General features: G+C 43.0%; 5 protein-coding genes and 1 long non-coding RNA gene across 11 annotated transcripts; 2 read left to right on the top strand and 4 right to left on the bottom strand.

Annotated features, from left to right (window-relative positions):
- Positions 1 to 37: 37 nt before the first annotated feature.
- On the bottom strand, positions 38 to 4,383 carry LOC6533891. Of its 2 annotated transcripts, none has more exons than XM_015194831.3 (6): positions 3,256 to 4,383; positions 2,481 to 2,584; positions 2,291 to 2,423; positions 2,021 to 2,216; positions 1,442 to 1,578; positions 38 to 794 (listed from the first exon to the last, which is right to left on the bottom strand). In XM_015194831.3, exons 1-6 carry the CDS (start codon positions 3,487 to 3,489, stop codon positions 168 to 170), a joined length of 1,431 nt encoding a protein of 476 aa, XP_015050317.1. In that variant the 5' UTR covers positions 3,490 to 4,383; the 3' UTR covers positions 38 to 167. The 2 variants fall into 2 exon arrangements, with proteins under 2 accessions (XP_015050317.1, XP_002094591.1); XM_002094555.4 differs by having other exon boundaries at positions 2,021 to 2,237; positions 3,256 to 4,374.
- A 1,626-nt stretch (positions 4,384 to 6,009) lies between these two features.
- Positions 6,010 to 11,834, bottom strand: LOC6533892 (clavesin-1). Its single transcript, XM_002094556.4, has 4 exons — positions 11,625 to 11,834; positions 6,987 to 7,444; positions 6,639 to 6,929; positions 6,010 to 6,584 (listed from the first exon to the last, which is right to left on the bottom strand). Coding segments are annotated over exons 1-4 (1,005 nt in total). The 5' UTR covers positions 11,626 to 11,834; the 3' UTR covers positions 6,010 to 6,329.
- A 1,236-nt stretch (positions 11,835 to 13,070) lies between these two features.
- LOC6533893 (1,5-anhydro-D-fructose reductase) lies at positions 13,071 to 16,043 on the bottom strand. 4 transcript variants are annotated; one of them, XM_039374058.2, is made up of 6 exons: positions 15,880 to 16,043; positions 15,583 to 15,750; positions 15,339 to 15,508; positions 14,902 to 15,244; positions 14,699 to 14,832; positions 14,336 to 14,423 (listed from the first exon to the last, which is right to left on the bottom strand). In XM_039374058.2, exons 1-6 carry the CDS (start codon positions 15,949 to 15,951, stop codon positions 14,336 to 14,338), a joined length of 975 nt encoding a protein of 324 aa, XP_039229992.1. In that variant the 5' UTR covers positions 15,952 to 16,043. The 4 variants fall into 4 exon arrangements, with proteins under 4 accessions (XP_002094593.2, XP_039229992.1, XP_015050319.2 ...); XM_015194833.3 differs by lacking the exon at positions 15,880 to 16,043 and having other exon boundaries at positions 15,339 to 15,531; positions 15,583 to 15,715; XM_015194832.3 differs by lacking the exon at positions 14,336 to 14,423 and having other exon boundaries at positions 14,505 to 14,832.
- Positions 13,215 to 14,883, top strand: LOC26535343. Of its 2 annotated transcripts, none has more exons than XR_001454109.2 (3): positions 13,215 to 13,304; positions 14,200 to 14,423; positions 14,699 to 14,883. It is a non-coding gene; the product is annotated as an uncharacterized LOC26535343 (long non-coding RNA). The 2 variants fall into 2 exon arrangements; XR_005561113.1 differs by lacking the exon at positions 14,699 to 14,883 and adding an exon at positions 14,480 to 14,536.
- Positions 16,044 to 16,230: 187 nt separating the features above from the next.
- On the top strand, positions 16,231 to 17,371 carry LOC6533894 (kxDL motif-containing protein CG10681). Its single transcript, XM_002094558.3, has 3 exons — positions 16,231 to 16,428; positions 16,484 to 16,656; positions 16,715 to 17,371. Exons 2-3 carry the CDS (start codon positions 16,490 to 16,492, stop codon positions 17,184 to 17,186), a joined length of 639 nt encoding a protein of 212 aa, XP_002094594.1. The 5' UTR covers positions 16,231 to 16,428; positions 16,484 to 16,489; the 3' UTR covers positions 17,187 to 17,371.
- LOC6533895 (EARP and GARP complex-interacting protein 1) lies at positions 17,226 to 18,616 on the bottom strand. The gene is made up of 2 exons (XM_002094559.4): positions 18,371 to 18,616; positions 17,226 to 18,319 (listed from the first exon to the last, which is right to left on the bottom strand). Exons 1-2 carry the CDS (start codon positions 18,539 to 18,541, stop codon positions 17,348 to 17,350), a joined length of 1,143 nt encoding a protein of 380 aa, XP_002094595.1. The 5' UTR covers positions 18,542 to 18,616; the 3' UTR covers positions 17,226 to 17,347.
- Positions 18,617 to 18,679: the final 63 nt, after the last annotated feature.

Below are 18,679 nucleotides of genomic sequence, written 5' to 3' on the forward strand. Positions count from 1 at the left end.
GAAATGAGCCAAACTTTCCCAAAGAAGCATTTTGCAATTCATTCAATTAAATTTAATATTTTTAACGATCGAAAAGCAAATGCATACAGCAGACAGAAATTTCTAAATCAATTAACTTAAGATTTTTGCTATTTACATTTAGTTTGGAGTGTAGCTCTGAGTTCGATTTAGTGGTAACAGTGCCAGGCGGCCACCCGCTGACCTGGCGGGGATTCCCGGATGAGACGCATCTGCTCGGAGCCCGTATCTCCAGCCTGATTTCCGCCGACTATGACGGTGCCGAGTACCAGCTTCTTGCCCATCTTCTTGGTGGCCAATGTGATGCGCAGCACGATGTCCTCCAACTGATCTAGCCGCTGGAGCGGAATGTCTATCGTTCCCTCGCCGGAGCCATCGTCCCATTTGGTGGAGAGGGAGGGAAAGAAGATGGGCGACTTCCAGGCATCAATGTAGATGCCGTGCTCGAAGGCCGTGGTCTTCACATACACACCGGAGCTCGCCGTGGCCTCCAGCTCGTCCTTGACCTTGTTGGAGCAGCGCATCCGTGTGGTGGTCACCCGGAGCAGGTATCTGCCGGAGTCGCTGTTGCCCGCATTGCTGATGCCCATCTTCCGCTTCACTTCGGCGGTCATCCGTTGCCAGTTGTTGGCCGCATGGATGGCAGGTGGAGTAGGCGTGGTGGGCGTGTTTGAGGGCGTGGCAGGGGGCAGTGAAGTATCCACAGGTGATTCGCACTCCAAGAGATCTCGAACCTCGAGAGCGAGTTCGACCACACCCTTGGTGGAGTTAACCAACTGAAAAATAATAATACTAATTAACTAGAAATCATTCGACATGGCAAGTATCTAAGAAATGTATCCTAATAAACTGCAACTATTTCTATATCTCATAATTGATGCATTTATGACCATTGCATTAAATCAATAATTGGATTTCGTAAACAAAATTCTGACGATATGCTACCCACTGGTGCTTTAAAAGCTAGGCATTCATAAGGTTTGTCAACAAATTGAAATCGCATTGCCATTGATAAGATAAAAGCCAAATTGAACCACACTGAAAATTGGTTCAAACATATAGGTGATTCAGATATCGCCACATTGGGTAAGGGGAAAAGCGCGAAGGGTTGGCTTTCGATTCATTTTTTCCGGCATAATATTGACTCAGCTTGCACATTAGTGTTTAATTCATTTTTTTGTTTTTTTGGTTGCAATTAAAAAATTTGCTTTCATTAAAATTTTATAGCGGCTGTGTTGTTGTCGTTTTCCCGGCCAAACGGGAAGCTTTCACTTTGCACAATTAAGGCGCACACATCTCCATTACATTTGAAAACACTGTGGGGCTCCGAGAGTGTCGCATTTTGTTTTGTAACACCAATTTCGGGTGAACTTGTTTGGCAATGCTCTGGGTCACAGGTACCTACACATGTTTTCCTACTCACATTGTTGTTGCTGGGTGACGACTTGGCCACCGTGGTGGTGATATCTTTTATGGGCAGCCACAGCTCTTCCGTGGAATAGCAGCCCGTGCGGCTGTTGCGCTGGAAGAGCTTCGATTCCAGGTAGCAGGTGACGGAACCTGAGGTGGAGATACAGAAGACACAGATCAAAGGGGAAACTATAGATATTTGACTGAAAGATATAACAAATGTACCAATGGAGGATATAGCATACTATAGTTATAGCAAAAAGTAATGTAATCATAGAAAACACTACCCAAGTAGCTTTATATATTTAGTTATTAGGGCAAATTATAGATATATGACAAAAAGATACAAAAAAATGTATCTAACGAATGTACGAATGGAAGATTGAAAAAACCAATCAAAAATGGTATATTATGCTATATATTAAGCTTCCATTAACGAAAATATATCCCTTACTATCACAAATTGTAGCCAATAAGCTTATTAGGAAATTCGAAATTTGTCCAAAAGTATGCTGTAGAAATGGTGTTTAGTTCAGATGTGCAAGCCAAAGAGTTTCTTGCAACTAATTTCTATAGATCTTTGTTACATTACCTATATTCCGGCGCGACTCACTGATGGTCAGCGGTGGCATCGCATCCCGGGCGGAGCTCTCGGACTTCTTCTTCCCCTTTCCCTGGTCACCTGGCTTGCCTCCAGCTTCAGTCTTTGGGTCACTTGGAGCACTCGCAGTGGGATCCACGAAACGCTGCACGAAGCTGGTGCTTCTGTCTTTCAGCGAGCGGTATGTCTTGTTAAAGCGATTGAAGTTCTGGTAGAAAGGGCATTTAATTCACGTTAGTGAGCTAGTTATGGCCAACTTACTGTTGCCGGTAGTTCCAGCAGGGCGTAGACCGTGAACACCACAAATTGGCCGGAGAAGAGTTGATCTGGCTCCTGATCCGCGCTGTTTGCCTGTCCATTTGTGGTTCGTCGAGCCACATGCTTCATGGAGGACCTGGGCAATTAGTGTTTTGAAAGATAATATTGCTAATTCTTTGCATATCGCACATACTTGATATCTGGCACCAGGGGAAACTTGAAGTTTTCATTGAACTTTGGCCATGTATTCGTCTGAATACTGCTGTCCAAGCGTTTCGATCCGGGAAATAGCTTTACCTTTAAATCGAGAAAGAGGGAAATTTGAAATATTTTGGTACACAAATAAATAAATTATGGGATGTGCTGCGATCTTCACAGTGAGATAAGAAAATAACTCAACACTAGTGTGTAAATAGTGGACTCAAATCATTTGATCTCAATGGATTGTTTATTTGGCAACATATCTCGAAATAAAAAATCGTGCATGTTCTAAACATCAAAATATAACAGAACTTATTTGTTCAAGTGCTGGCCACAAAAATGTACGTTTACTATAATCACTTTTAAATTTGTTATTATTATAAAAGGAATATTATTAAGATCAAGTTAATTAGTCATCCGAAGAATAAGAATAAAAGATTTACTCATCAAGTCTTTGGAGAAGAACTCCTTATTATTTCTAGCGTGTCAAAGTAATTGATTTTATTACAAAGTTTAAATATTGCTAACAAAGTTTATATATTTTCTTTTATAAAAAAAAAGTTTCTTTGTTCAATTGTGTCATAGTACTACAAGGAAACAATTGTCTGCCGCGTGAAAAACTGTTTGCATATCGGTATATATTGACTCTATAGCCTATCAACTTAGCTGAGAATCAAAGCCATATTCCTTTCTGTCAAACTGAGGGCCTTTATCTCAGGCTATTTCCGTGGCATGTCTCATATCGTGACTAATTAGCACTAATTTACCTTTATCAGATACCCCTGGACGATCTTGAAGCCGAAGAGAGAGGGCAAATGTCGTGCGGCGATGAGGTGGACATTGAGTTCGGGCACCGCCGTGGAACCCTTGCTCTGATCACTGTTCTTCGGATTGTCGATGGTGATCTGGAATCCGATCTCTGGCTCCAGAGTTACGGAGTGCCGGGATGCTCCATTGGAGCCGGAGTGCTGACCGGGCAGCAGGGAGCGAAGTTTGTTCATGATGTCCGGATAGTCCGGCTTCTACTTCAACCGGGAATGGAATGCAAACCGCCTTTCCATTCGATTGCGCAAAGGCGAAGAAGCGATAAATTGTGTAAGTGACTTAACACCCGCCGCCGACTTTTCCTTATCGCTATGAATCGTACTTCAAACTGATAAAACCTGCCCCACTCTCGCTATCTCTCGCACTCTCTCCCTCTCTCTCTCTTTGTCTCTCTCTCTCTCGCGCGTTCTGCAAAGTGCAGTGCTCTCAGCTTGGAGATGGGGGAAAATAAACCCCAAAGCTCCCTAAACAGCTGATGATTGGAAACTTTTGCACCGCAAAGCTCACTCTCCACCACTCCCAGTCCGAATCCAATAGGTAATCGTGACCGTTGGAATTAGATACGCGAGCGGATCTATCTTATGGATGTGTGCTAAAGAAGAGATGCACTTCACTAATCCATTTCACAGCAGAAGCGGTCATAAAATCCGAACTAGATCACAGAAAACCAACGGATGGCACGGAATTGCCCAACTCGCGATGTTGAGATGTCAACAAGTGTTTGGGGTCAGCACACAAAGCGGAGCACTTGGCGCGACAATTAGCAACTAAAGTCGAGAATGAGAATGAGAACGAGTATCTGAATCTGAAGCTGAATCTGAAACTGAATCGGAATCGGATGGCGATCCGATCTGGACGCTCGCGTTCTTCAGCTGTTCCAGCGCTCAACTGAAAAGTTAACTTGGAAATTACTTCGTATGCGGCCATAATAATAAGCGTACAATCATAATGCCGACACACATTCGCGCGCTCACACGTACAGCAGCGGGTAAAAATATAGCGCCTCTCACAGATGTCACTAAAGGAAAGGGATGTTACTAACTTTTGGCATTATAATTCGGTATATAGAAGTATATTCTTTTTATAGCAAATATATGTGTACCTAAGTTATAGAAAGGTAATTAATTATTTGACTGGCAACGAAGTGCAAATTGTATTTCATTGACCCCACTTGTGAGCACGAGTGTCGACACAAACAAGCGCTCACACCTAAAGCCAAAGAACTTTTGTTCTCTTATTGTGCTTGTAGAATGCAACGCCATTTGTGTCATAGTTACCGCTAAAGAAGCGAACAGCAGCCATAGACAACCTGGTACAAACCTCTTGGGAAAACGAAGATCGGCGGAACGACTTTTTTCCTTCGCTCAGCTCACCGCACAATTAACCACTTAGCGACTCGACTGTAGATTCAATTTTCACGTTACCATTCCCCCATTCTTACACTTTACACAGTGAATATATCCATGAACTTTCAGTCAGTAGTAATAATAATATAAGCTGAAATTAGTTATTGGTACTCCGAAATTAGCATAAATGTGTTTCGCTGCCGTTACCAAATACCTTAGCCAATACTCCAACCAATGCCCTAACGAATATGCCACACAGGTGGTCAACCTATCCTATTCCGCAACCTAATCCCAAACTCAAACCCATACCCATTATTTGCTTTTTTATCAAGTAACTTTAGAACTACAACCGTCTTAACCCAAGGTAATGCCCAGTAGCGTCCTATACAGCTTCTTCTAGATTGTAATCGTTGAGTTCGTAATTAAATTTCCAATCAAACTGTGTTTTCAAAAAAAAAATTACATTTTTTTTTACTTATTTTTTTAAATTTTTTATGATGAATTTTGAATATTCGCCAAAAATCGTTTTTCTGTTTTCATCATTTTCATCACTGCATTCGAATTATTGGTCCGAATATGGAATGGCGTACCTCGTTAAGTTCGTAATTGATTTTCCAATCGAACTGCGTTTTCAAAAAGAATTGAATTTTTTTTACATTTTTTGTAATTTTTGATCATAAATTTTGAATATTGGCTGAAAACCGTTTTTCGGTTTTTTGCGACTATAAATATCAGTATTTTGATTAGAACATTCAAAATATGAGTCCAAATATGGAAGGTCATACCTCGTTGAGTTCGTAATTAAATTTCCAGTCGAACTGTGTTTCCAAAAAAAAATTAAATTTTTTTCACATTTTTTGCAATTTTTGATGATGAATTTTGAATATTGGCCGAAAATCGTTTATCTGTTTTTTGCGACTATAAATATCAGTATTTTGATCGGAACATTCAAAATATTGGTCCGATTATGGAATGTCATACCTCGTTGAATTCGAAATTAAATTTCCAGTCGAACTGTGTTTCCAAAAAAAAATTATATTTTTTTTACTTTTTTGCAAATTTTTGATGATGAATTTTGAATATTGGCCAAAAATCGTTTTTCGGGCTTTTGCGACTATAAATATCAGTATTTTGATCAGAACATTCGAAATATTGGTCCGATTATGGAATGTCATACCTCGTTGGATTCGTAATTAAATTTCCAACCGTATTGTCATGGTACATTACAGATACTGCCTAGGTACATAAGTCGTAGGTACTGCCTAGGTACATATTAGCCTTATATTAGCCTAATTGAAACCCATGGCCGAAAAGAAAAGATCTCCAAGCTAAAAGTCGATAAGTCGAGAATTCAAATTCACAAGAATAAGTATATACATATATTTAAATAGACATTCATTTAACATAACATAACGCATGGATGGAATATAACATACAACTGGGAGCCTCAGCCCCAGTCCCAGCAATTCTGGGCTTCTGAGGATTGGAGGAACTGCACCCACTGGAGGGAGTCACAGTTCCGGCGAGACCGTAGTTATACAACTTAGTGGTGATGCTTTTAAATAGGTACGAAGTGTGCATGCCCGCGCGTCTTGTCGATTGTCTCAATGGTATCCTGACCTATGCTAGCTTAGCCTACGGAATTGGGAAATGTTCAATGGTGGGTTCACCTAGTCCACCTCCAGTTTCCTAAAACTGCCCACGACTCCGGCATCGATGTCACCGATATCATTGCCGGCGAAATTGGCCGCATCCTTGGTGATCTCGATCTGCATGTCGTCGAGTGCAAGGATTGCCGCCCGGCGTTTCAGCAACTTCTGTTTGAACTGGGCGATCATGTCGGCAATGGGCACGGTGCCACCATATTCCTTGGGCAGGATAGCAGGATCAATCTTTGTCTTCAGGATGTCTACATTTTTGTGCACCTAAAAGGAAGCAAGTGAGTACATGCAAAATAATGTCAATGAAAATAAGCTCACAATGATGCGCTTCTTGAGTTTGTCGCTCAGCATGGAGACGCCCAGTTCGATGATGCGATTGGCGTAGTGGGGAATGTTGACGAAGTGCGTCTCCTTGTGCCGCATGGGCGTCGAGTTCTGGATGCACTTGACAATGCTGCGCAGGTCGGTCAGAGACCACAGGCTGACGAAGCCCATGTTCATGCCACTCTCATCGTTGATGTACACGTATCCGGCCACCTGGGAGTCCTCGTCGTCCAGGAGCGCCTCGCAGATCAGGCTGTGCACACGCGCCATTTGCACCGAAGTGAACTGTAATGTAACATTATAAATAAATAGATATACTTCGCACATCTTGTTGATCCTTACCTTATAGGGATCGAACTTGGCGGCCACGGAGAAGATGACCTGGCGTCCGGTGGCGTCGCGCTGCGGCAGCGGCACCAGGTAGCCGTTCTCGAAGATCTCGTTGATGGCCGGATCGTTGATGTCCAGCTGCTTGAACCAGTGCGGGAACAGCTGGCGGATGGTCAGGTAGCGCTCGAGCATTTCGCAGGCGGATGGTACGGAGAACTTTTTGGTGCGCAGGAAGCGCAGCAGGAAGACGGCATCCGTGCGGCACTTGCGGATGTGCGGATGCTTCTCGATCCACTCGCGGAACTGGGCCAGCGCCTGTCGCCGTATATTCTCGTCCTCGTGCAGCTCCTCCTTGGCCACCTGCTTCATCGCCGGACTCAGTCCGCAGACGTACGGATAGTCATAGTCGCCGCCGCTACTGGCAGCCGGTCCGCTCAGCTTCGGTTGTTGCAGCACCTCGGTCTCAAGCACTGAAAGTGGGCAAAATACGTACATATTTACGTTTTAATTGCAAAATTCTATTGCACAAGTGCAAGCGATGCACTTCGAGGGGTATGCGTTATTCCAATAGTATATTACGCAATTTATTTGGCCAAAATCAAGAGAGCAGAACTCATAAAGTCACGGATTTCAGTGGTTAAGTTTAGACTTGAAAAGCTCGAATTGCTATCTGTCCAATTAACACTTTCACTTTTAGTTTAGGCCACAGCTGCCAAATTTTTACTCGATTTCCCTAAAAGGTTTACGATCTACCTGCTGAATTTCCCTTTGACTACACTGCTCCAAATGAAATCGGCATTAAATTCATGATGCATGGATACGTGCTTAAGCACAAAGGTATTAATTAAATTTCCAGCATTGTAATTAAGAAGATAAACTCTGAACTGCGATGAAATCAAACACACAAACGTACTTAACAATTTATTGTATATTTAGGAAAGATAACTAATTTGTAAAGAAAGAAAAATACAACCTATTTATTTATTTGTATTTTTCAATTATGTGTGTTTGAACGCAACTAATAAGATAACTATTTAAAATAAATGCTTTTTGTTTTACAAAGGGGAACTTTGTTAAAAATCTAAGGCTCACTTCCGTATTTCCCCAATATTCATTATAGATAATTACAACTTTTATACAAAGTACACTTTGCTGAAAAAGCCGAGCACTACAAAGTAATGAGTTTATTTTCGCGATATTAATTACCGACTTAAACTTGAACCCAATGAACGAAATGCATGTAAACGAAAGTAAAATGAAGTCATAGTTATCTGAAATTGGGATCGCTCGAATGCATTTAAGCAATTTAAAGACCAGCTTAAATATTTCTCCACCCCAAGCGATATATCAATTAACCAGTGCAGTTTTTGATTGTAAGCCGAATAATGGGCTAAAATGGCCAAGTGGCTAAATGGCTAAATGGCTAAATGGCCGCTGCCAGATTTCTTCACGGCTGACACCAGCAGCACTCATAATTGGCCGGTTGCCCTTGGTCGGTGGCGATTGTGCAATCTGAAATGTTAAAATTCATCGAACTCTCAAGGGTCAGCGCAGTTTACTGGACCACAAGCTGCTCTAGACGAGTATCCACTCGCATATCTATGCATACCAATTAATCCCACTTGACTCTTGACTGCACAATGTCAGGCGAATGGAGGGAAACTGAAACTTAAACTGGATATGGCGATGACCAGGGTGCAATGCCTTGCGTGGGTTACTTCGCGAGTTGGAAGCGAAGAAGCCGCCCACAGCCAAAAGCGATCGATTGGCTAATCCCGCCCAGAGATGCTGGCATTTCCGCTATTTTTTCGCCTTACTACATTTCGTCGGGTCTTTACACAGGTCCATTGACCGTGACCCAAAAATCTAAGCCGCCGGCCGACTGACGACTGGCTGCTTTGCATACGAATCGAATCGAATGTTTGGTGGCTCACGGGTGTTGTCATTTCGGAGCCCATTTAAATTTCTAGTCGTAAAAACCCCGGCGAAGGTCGAGAGAAAGATGCGCAAGGCTGCGGAGTAACCGCCCAGTAATTGCGGATCGGATGACAGCTGGCTGGTTGGCTGACTGGCAGGCCAAATTGGTTAGCTGTGTGTTGAATGGTCCAACTATTTTTTGGTCAACAAACTGTTTATGACCAGTTTGTTCACTTTCATGGCCTTCACACAGTTTCCAACGCAATCGATCCGCTGCGATGGGCGCTGAAGTAAAATAAATTGAACGTGTGGAATTGCCCTGCTTTGAATACGTCCAATACATGTAGGTATATATATGGTATGAAAGTCCGGACTGTGGTAACTCGATCATTTATGGGCCATGCGATACCCATGACGTGCTGAAGATGTCCGCTGTCCACTGGGACCAGTGAAACATGCGATTTGTAATTTCGTTATCGTTTCTGTTGCGTCCGCCTTCCGCTCCGCCAATTAGCCCGCCGGTTACATCATATCGCAGCATAAAAGCTGCCAAACCAAAGTATGTACCTCCATCTTACCGATCCCGCGCACACCAAGTCACCATCGAGTCGCCAACTTTTGGTAAGAGCAAAGAGTGCAGGCCCCGAGAAATGCTCAAAACTGGTTTTCCCATCCCACCACTCGACCCAATCCACTCCCATTACACGGCGAGAAATGACGGCGCCTCACATCCGGCATTGCTCATCCAGCGATTTTGGACCATCAAGAGCTTAACTTTTGAGATGACTTATCAAATCACTCGGAAGATCAACGATAGGAGTTTTGTACTATCCTTATATGATGTTCCCTTGATGATATCTAGTTAAGATCCTTCAAATATATCTTAGCCCAATTAATCTAAAGCTCATGATAGATATCCTATTCTATCCTATATCGTATCATGATCCTTCTAAGTGATCTTATCCCATCCTATCCTAACATGAAAGATACTCTGTCTTACCCATTACCTTATGCCTCTTATTATAAATACCCTATAATCTTATGTAAAGCCCCTTGTCGAATACATTTCGTTTGGCGCAACTGCTACGCAGTATTCATCGAATGACTTGTGTTTTTTACCAGCCATGTCTCATTGTACACCAATCGGATTAGGGCAGATTCAAGAGCAAGGTTTTTGCGCAAACAACCCACAAATTTCTCGCCGTGCACTTGCCCAATCCCACCTCATGACCGTGCACATTGGCAATATTGGTTTGCTTTGACTCAATTTCGAGCTTTGAATGGGCAAACAGTTGAATTTACGACTCGGCTGCGATTTGCATCTGCCTTTCCGGATTATCATGCAGATTGCATTTTGCCACAATTACGACAATAGTTCCCTCGTTCGCTAATGTTCCCCGGATGAGTAGCGCTTTATATTCATGTGTCAGAATCTAATGCCACTGATTACTGATTACAGGGCGGAATTCATTAGCCAGGCTAACCACGTTCCCAGCCCCAAGGCTTTCTGGCCCATTCCGTTGGTCAAGGCAACCGCAATCTGTTGCACTTGTAACTGAAAAGCTGGAAAAGTGAAAAACTTAAACTGAACTGGCCACCAAAGGGGGCACTGGCCAGATATGTGGCACCCATTCTGCAGAATTACCGACGAGGTCGTCGCTGTTGGTCAAAGGAAACCGTCACGTCGATGGCTTTGTCCCTGGCAATTGCACAATAGCCACTTGCCATGAATATTTATATGCGAACCGCACAAATTGCATTGCACCGAGTACGTTTTTCAACCACTTGGCTTTTACGGTGGTGTTGGCCAACTTCGGCTGTCGGCCTTGTAGACCTTGTAGGCCAGGCCAGGCCTCTTGTGGCTGGGCAATTAAGCCAGCAAACAGAATTACAAAACTCTCGAAGAGCCGCAAACTATCGGCCGTAAAATGATTGACTTGCGCGCAGCACTTGCTCGCAGTGGGTCAATAAAGCACAATTAAAAGGCTCTAAAAAACTATACGATTTTCGTTTGGCTACACCCACGCACCTAGTTTGGCGCAATCTTCTAGGGTGCACAAGTGCTACACTGGGAAAAATTCAGGGAGCTGGAAAATGGAGTTAGCTAAATATGCCAAAAATAGCTCTAATTTACTTGAATATAATATTTTAATTCTAACTAGTTTTGCTTGAATATTATATTGTGATATGTTGGCACATTTACAAAGTAAACATTTGAATCTCGCACTATACCTATCAAGAAACTGCTTTAAAAATACAAAAATAAAAAAATAAAATTTGATTTTAATGTTATCAATTTACATATCATATCTGTCAGATACTAAACTCTATATCCATTAGATACTAACCAATCTGCGACTTTTAAACAAGACACTTTATCAATAATCCTAGTTAAATAATGTATATTATCACTATCACTAGGAACCTATCTTTTTTTCCTCAAAAATGACCAATATATAATATGTTATTTTCAAAACCCGATTCATTCAACGCCACAAAGTGAGGCCTGGAAATGCCCGGCAAACAGTAGCAATCTGCAAAATGTATCTGCGCATGCGCAACAGCTGCCAAGAGCTGCAGAGAGCTGTACTTGGGTGAAAGCGAAAGTTTTTCACCGCCACCAGCTTTTCTCGCCAGCCTTTACATAATGCACGATTGGATCCTTTTTGGTTTTCAGTTTTGTAAGTTTGTGACGCTATAGGGGGGGGGGTGGTAATTCTGAGCTCAACTCACTTTTGGTTATAAGCACTGGCACTGCGTGGATTTCACAAATTGTTAATCTTATGTAACAATATTTATACGCGTTGCCTGAGTGGAGGGGGTTTGTGGCTGAACTCCGGGCTCTAATTGATCGCCGGAATATATATATTGTATATCCGTGTGAGTTCCGCAACTGAATTGGCGACGTGATGTGAACGTGGGCACGCTTGCAGCGAAACTGCCAATTTTTTGACTGAAAATTTATTTAAACCTCGCTCTCGACCGCGGCGATTTCACTCACTCAATCGCTTGAGTTGGATTTTGGTTGAGTGGAGAGGCTCCACAGTTTAGCAGCTCAGTGGAGCAGAAGCCGAGCATCGAATCCGAGCTTGGAGATAGCCATCTGCATGGAAAGTGGTTTGCGAAAGGCTGACGTCTTCTTGTTATGTTATTCTTGGCCTGGGTCAAGGTGGCGCATGCCAGAGATTCTCCCCTAATTGCCTCGTGGAGCAGCAGGCTCCACTACTCCCCCTCCATTTGCCATCCAGCAGTCACCGCAGTTTTGGGGCGGCTCAAAGGCTAGACGACCCCAATTTCATTCAGCCCGTGCTCATCTTATTTGGCTCTGACGTCACCCCAGGCCGAGGTGCTATTTACAAAGGTCTCTGGCAGCGATTAACCCAAAATGTACTCAGCAATCCCAAAATAATTAGCCATTCGGCCGTAATAGGTACATCAACTAATAGCCATAATACTTTCATGCTTCATTTCTGCGGTTGGCGCAACTAATAACTTCCGCATGATATTTTTGGCCATACATCAGCATGTAAGATCCATTGATAAGGAAACGCATAGAACCAAAAATTTGTCCTAAAAAATGATATGGAAATAAAAGGATTACAACAAGGATTGCAGCTTGCAATCAGCAAAAGTTCTTTTAAGAAAATGTGTTCTAAATGTCATATAGTTCATATCCATCTTGTATCCTCATACTTTTCCACATCTCATTTACTCACTTTTTTCTAGTATCTATATTTAAAGTTACTCTAAAAAAGCTTTGAGCACTTCTGAAAATAGCAGTCAAGTTAGCCCACTCCGTGCACAAAACAATCATTAATCAATGTCTAGGCTCAACAATGATTGAAATAATGCAGGTAAACAGTATTTTTCATATGTAACTTGAATTTTAATTGAGCTCTGTACACCCTCCATTGCTGATCTCCAAGTTCGAGCAGTTCGCATTACCATTGCTCGTAAAAGCGTAATATTTTCATTCGGCCGTATTCAAACATTTTCACCTTTCAGCTTGGATGTCAAACGTGCCGTGCCAAAGATCGATGCTTCCATTGGCTCCCCTTTTTCTGGAAATACCTTCCACGGTGGTGTGTGGATCGTTGGCAACTGGACGGATTTAATGGAGCATCAAGGCACATTGACCTTGTCATTGGATAAGTAGGAAAAAGTATGGGGATTCGTGCATTCACATTGTTGTCATAGATGTATGTGTAACAAATTTATTATATTATATTTGTGCTACAGCACCAAGGCACTCTTTTGGTTTTAAAACTCAATTGAAAAGGGATAGTACTTGTGGTTCAGGCCCTTGATCAAATTTAATGGCACCACACGTTCGCCAGTGTGATATCCATCGAGAACGGCCATTTCCTCGGCCGTCAGCTCAAAATCGAAGATATCGAAGTTTTCAGAAATTCGGTTAGTATTCGATGACTTGGGAATGGGAATGACACCCAGACCAACCTGCGAAGTAAAGGTAAATTAGATGCTATCGCTGAGGTCGGCTAATTCCAGGCAATTACCAAGTAACGCAGAACAATCTGCGGTGCAGTCTTGCCATATTTCTTGGCAATAACCGCCACCTCCGGGGAATAGATAAAGTCCGGCTTCTGGATATCCGGCTTGGGCTTTCCCAAAGGCGTGTAGCCCGTCAAAGTGACGTCGTTCTTCTTGCAGAAGGCTGTCAAAGCCTTCTGGTTGAGGGCAGGAGAGCACTCCACCTGGTTAGTGACGGGCTTGATCTCGCAGTTAGCCAAAACACGTGCCAGCTGCTCGCTATTGAAGTTGGAAACTCCGATGCTGCGGACCAGCCCCAGTTTCACCAGCTTTTCCATGGCCTTGTAGGTATCCAGATAGTCCACATCACTTAGTTGGAGCACATCGTCCTCATTCTTGGGCATCAGAGTGTTCTCATCAACATATTTGTAGCCCACTGGCATGTGCATCAAATACAGATCGATGTAGTCCAAGCCGAAATTGCTCAGCTGCTTGCGGCAAATGCCCTCAACGCGCTCAGGATCGTGAAAAACGTTCCATAGCTGTAGCAAAATATATAACCTTATTAATAGATCTAGAACATATTCAAGTCATTTACCTTTGTGACCAAGAATATGTCCTCTCGCTTGACCACTCCCTCGGCGATTTTGTCCCGAATCGCCTTGCCCACTTCGGCCTCGTTTTGATAGAAATAAGCCGTATCTATATGGCGATAGCCCACATCGATGGCGTGCTTCACAGCGGCCTCGCCTTCGTTGTCCTTGGACTGTAAATAAAGTATACCAAATACACCATTAATATTCCTTCCTTTCGACAGAACCAAATATGTGTTTGATAAAGCGACTTTGGAGATCAGTTTATGGTTTTTTTCGACGACCTCACGTTCGTTTCACACCGAACACTATCATCATTTCGGATAGTCGCGAAATGACCAATCGAAACAACATTCGAGCTTATATGTCTGAGCAACGTCGAAAGGCGCAGGAAAGATTCGATAATCTTTGAAAGGACGATTTATAATACAAATTATTATTTATCCAGGTGAGCACTTAAAATGTTAATTTTCTTATATTTTATAATTTAATTTCGGCTTTCAGAGGATCATATCTAGCACAAAATATATTTATATATGATAACGTTTGGCATTTATAGCAGAAAAACTAATACATTTTATTAAACTACAAAAAATAAAGCAAAAATTTTAAACTTTAGTTATTAATTGAAACGCTGTAAACTAACTAACGAGATTCTTTATATACTATATAACTTGTTAGTAAGGATAGTACTGATGATTCTTGGCTTTTTCAAATTTCCAGATTCTCCGCTCTGTATTGAAGATCTTCAACTGAAGCAACTCCTCCGGCGTTAGGTGGAAATCAAATATGTCCAGATTCTCGACGAGATGGGCTCGCTGGGCAGCTTTTGGAATAGGTACCGTGCCAATGTCGATCTGTGGAACATTTGTTTTGTTTAGCCAATAAATATCTTCATCACTTTACAATTCGAACGTTGTTTATACCAAGTATCTTAGGATGATTTGAGCTGGTGTCTTGCCGTATTTCGCTGCCAAGGCCAGTAGTTTGGAATCGGTGTAGTATTCCGGCAGCGGATTGCAGGCTTTGGGACGCCCCAGTGGCGAATAGGCAACCACCGTGATGTTGTGCATGTTACAGAGTTCAATTAGGGGAATTTGCACCAATTCCGGATGGCATTCGATTTGAAGGCTCACAGGTTTGACCTGACAGTGTTCTAGTAATCTCTTCAGCTGACTGGCATTAAAGTTGGACACTCCCAAGCTGCGCACAAGTCCCAGATGCACCAGATGCTCCAGACTTTTGTAGGTGTCCACGTAGTCCACATCGCTATGAATTCCGAAGATCAGTTTCAAAATTTCAAAAATTCGTTTTTCCGCATCGAGCTTCCTAAAGCTAACATATAGTTGCATCCATCACTCACTTGGTCCTCAGCTGGTCATTCTCGTGGGGCATCAGATCATCATCTGAGATATAGTCCACACCCACGGGCGAATGCATCAGATATAGATCTATATAGTCCACGCCCAGTAGCTTTAATTGCATTTCGCAGGCGTATTTCACCATCTTGGGTTCGTGATATATGTCCCACAGCTAATTGGATATTGATTTTCGATCTGTATACATGTTCTGGTAACTAGATATCCACTTTATATACTATATCCTACCTTGGTGACCAGAAACACCTGTTCGCGTTTTATAATCTTGTCGCCTATAAGTTTAGCTAACACCTTGCCTATAATGCTCTCATTCCTGTACAGATAGGCGGTGTCTATATGCCGATAGCCCATTTGAAGGGCGTGGCACACTGCAGCCTCACAGCGAGACTTTTTGAGCTACAGATAACATAATTAACTTTCAATTTCACAATGGCGCCTTATTGGAATGGAAAGGTAGAATGTTCCATGAACATATAGGCCTGGCTGCTGATTGATAAGCATTGCGGATGATAAGGATAAACTTACGTTGTAGGTGCCGAGACCCAAAATTGGCATCTCGTAGCCATTGTTCAACTTAACAGTCGGAGCAAGCTTCATTTTGCACTTTTAAATTAGGAATAAATGAAATAATTCAATTGCTTATATGAAAGCCGGTGAGCGCAGTGTGACCAAAACGGCTTTGCATTATAAGACCCCAAGCCATTTTGCTAAGCTTTATTATTGCAATATGTTTAACTATTTAAATAGTTAATAAAAAGGGCATGTTTTCTAGAAACAAATGTTGTAATAAAACAATGGCAAAGTTATTATTATTCTTGTAAAATGTTCAAAATGTATTAGGTCAGTGGTTTGCAATTTGGCATTTTGCAGCACTGGTTTACACCTAACAAATAAAACAGCTGTTACGAATATATTCTTTATTTTCCTACAATAAACTAAACAAAAGAAGTTTTAAAATAGATACAAACATGAAATCTAACTGAAAACGTAAATACAATTTAAATAAAAATAAAACTGCCAGTAAACGCGCACAAAGCAGCGTTCAGCTTGTCTTAAAGAAACAGACCTTGAAAAGTAAGTAAACAAATCAATTATTTTTTGTCCTTTAATATAAACAAATGAGTTCTAGGCAACAATGAGCCACTTGGGCCTTACGGATGTGCACCAGTCAGCGGATGCCACACCTGACCTGGAATCCTTCACTGGCTTTGGCAACACCGCCGCAGAGGCTTTCATTCAAAGCCTCGCAGGAATGGTTAATCAGGGCGATGTGGAAACCATGATTAGGGCTCAAAAGCAAATGTAAGCAATGCAACTTTACCACAGAGATCATGTCAATTAACCAAAATACATTCCACAGGCTGCAACGCTTTGAGAAAACCAATGAGATGCTGCTGAACTGCAATGCCTTATCGCAGAGCCGACTGAAAAGTGCCAGCGAGGATTTCAAAAGGCATGTGAAATGCCTTAGCGAAATGAAGAAGGATCTGGATTATATATTCCGAAAGATACGGGTCATCAAGCAAAAGCTGCAGGTGCAGTTCCCCGCCATTTACGCCGAAGTTCAGCCGCAGAGAAGCAGTTTGGCGGAGGAAGCCGAGGATGATGCGGAAGCCCAGGCAAAAAAGAGTACAGAAACACCTGCGCCCGCTGCACCAAAGCCAGTATTATCCACCAAAAAGAGTGCCGCCACCATCGAGTACGTGCAGATGGAGGAGGCGGTGGACAATGGCACTGTGGAGATCGAAAACGAGCTGATCAAACGAGTTTGCTCCGTGGAAACTGCCAACCCCAATGATTCCTCCGACTGCACATCCGAGGATACAGGTTGAACATCGCAATTGCTCCTAAAAAGCTTTACTCCTTCGATATATATGTCTACATATAATAACTTATTGGTTTAATATTTATATAACCTGCTGCATACAAGGACACAATTCGTTTAGTTAGTATAAACTATGAAATATGTGTAATAATTTAGGAAACTATTGGCTTAAAATATAATCTGGTACTTGTACTGCTTGGGCACCTTTGAGATTATGACGCGGCCATCGTAGCTGAGGGAAGCAAAGATCCACGGATCCACATTGCTCCACTCGGCACAGTAAACAGAGTCCTCGTGCTGATCAAACGTCTGCAGCAGACCATCTGGCAACAGTTTGTGCCTCTCCTCGGCTTCTGCACCACTGAAGTTGGAGTCATCTAGTCCTGGCTGAACCTGTGTCTCTGAACTCACTGAGCCCGCGCAGGTGAGCAGCACCTTGCAATCACTGGAGCTGGAGAGGAGCAGTTGGTCGTGGAATGTGTTGAAGCGCACGCACCAAACCCAATGCGAATGATCGGAGCGCTCGAAAACCGGGGCCTTGGCCATGCGGCAGTCCCAAATCCTTAAGTAACCATCGTCACCGCCGGTTACCAAATGGCACTGCTTGTTGGGATTGCAGTCCAGATCTCGAACCATTTGTCCGTGCGCATCGTTAATGCTCCAGGCACAATGCTGTGTATCCCGCACATCGTAGGCACTCAGATTGCCATCTTGGAGGGTGAGAAACTGGTGTCCCTGATGGTGGTGCGACCACTTGCCGGTGGTAAAATGCTGTGTGTGCTTTGCAGATCCACTGGAGGACCCGCTAGCCGGCACCTCGGCCACCACGCGAGTGGAGGCTTCAGCGCGCTGCATCACAGCCACCTTGTTGTCCACCACGCAGGCGAGGGTGTCCTGACTGGGATGGAATTCGATGGTCTTAACGCGTTCGCCCAGTGCTTCAGTGTCCAGGACCTCAACCTGGTCCCAGGGAAGGTACTCCGACTTCAGCTCCGGATTGAGATCCTCGGGCAGCGTAAACAGAGCCGCTTTGGTGAGCACTTGTGCTCCCTTTTGCACATTGTAGACGGAGGCCAGCAGGCGAGAATTACGAGGGCAACTATTCAGTTTCCACACTTCACCCAAGGCATGCTCAAAGACCTGTTTGGGTATATATATTTAGCACATCCTTTGGCAATCCCAGATTTTCACCTTTGCTTGCACGGATCCCTGCTCCTCCTCGTACTGGATTAAGTGCACCTGGTTCGTGGGCTTCAAGGAGTTGGTGGCTATAAAAAAGCACACATCGTTGCTCTCTCCATACTGAGGTGTTAGGGCGCGAGCCTGCAGTTCCAGTCCGTAGATCAAGCTGTTTTCATCCATTTTCAAAGATTGACTCAATGTTTTTATTTTGCTAGATATCTAGGTACGAAACACACGTACACAAAACGGCGTACCTAAGAGTGTTGGTAAGCGTTTATCACCAGGTGGCAGCTCTTGATCATAATTAAAAAAAGTAAA

The sequence above is a fragment of the Drosophila yakuba genome, chromosome 3L (assembly GCF_016746365.2).
Source record: "Drosophila yakuba strain Tai18E2 chromosome 3L, Prin_Dyak_Tai18E2_2.1, whole genome shotgun sequence".
Taxonomy (NCBI): domain Eukaryota; kingdom Metazoa; phylum Arthropoda; class Insecta; order Diptera; family Drosophilidae; genus Drosophila; species Drosophila yakuba.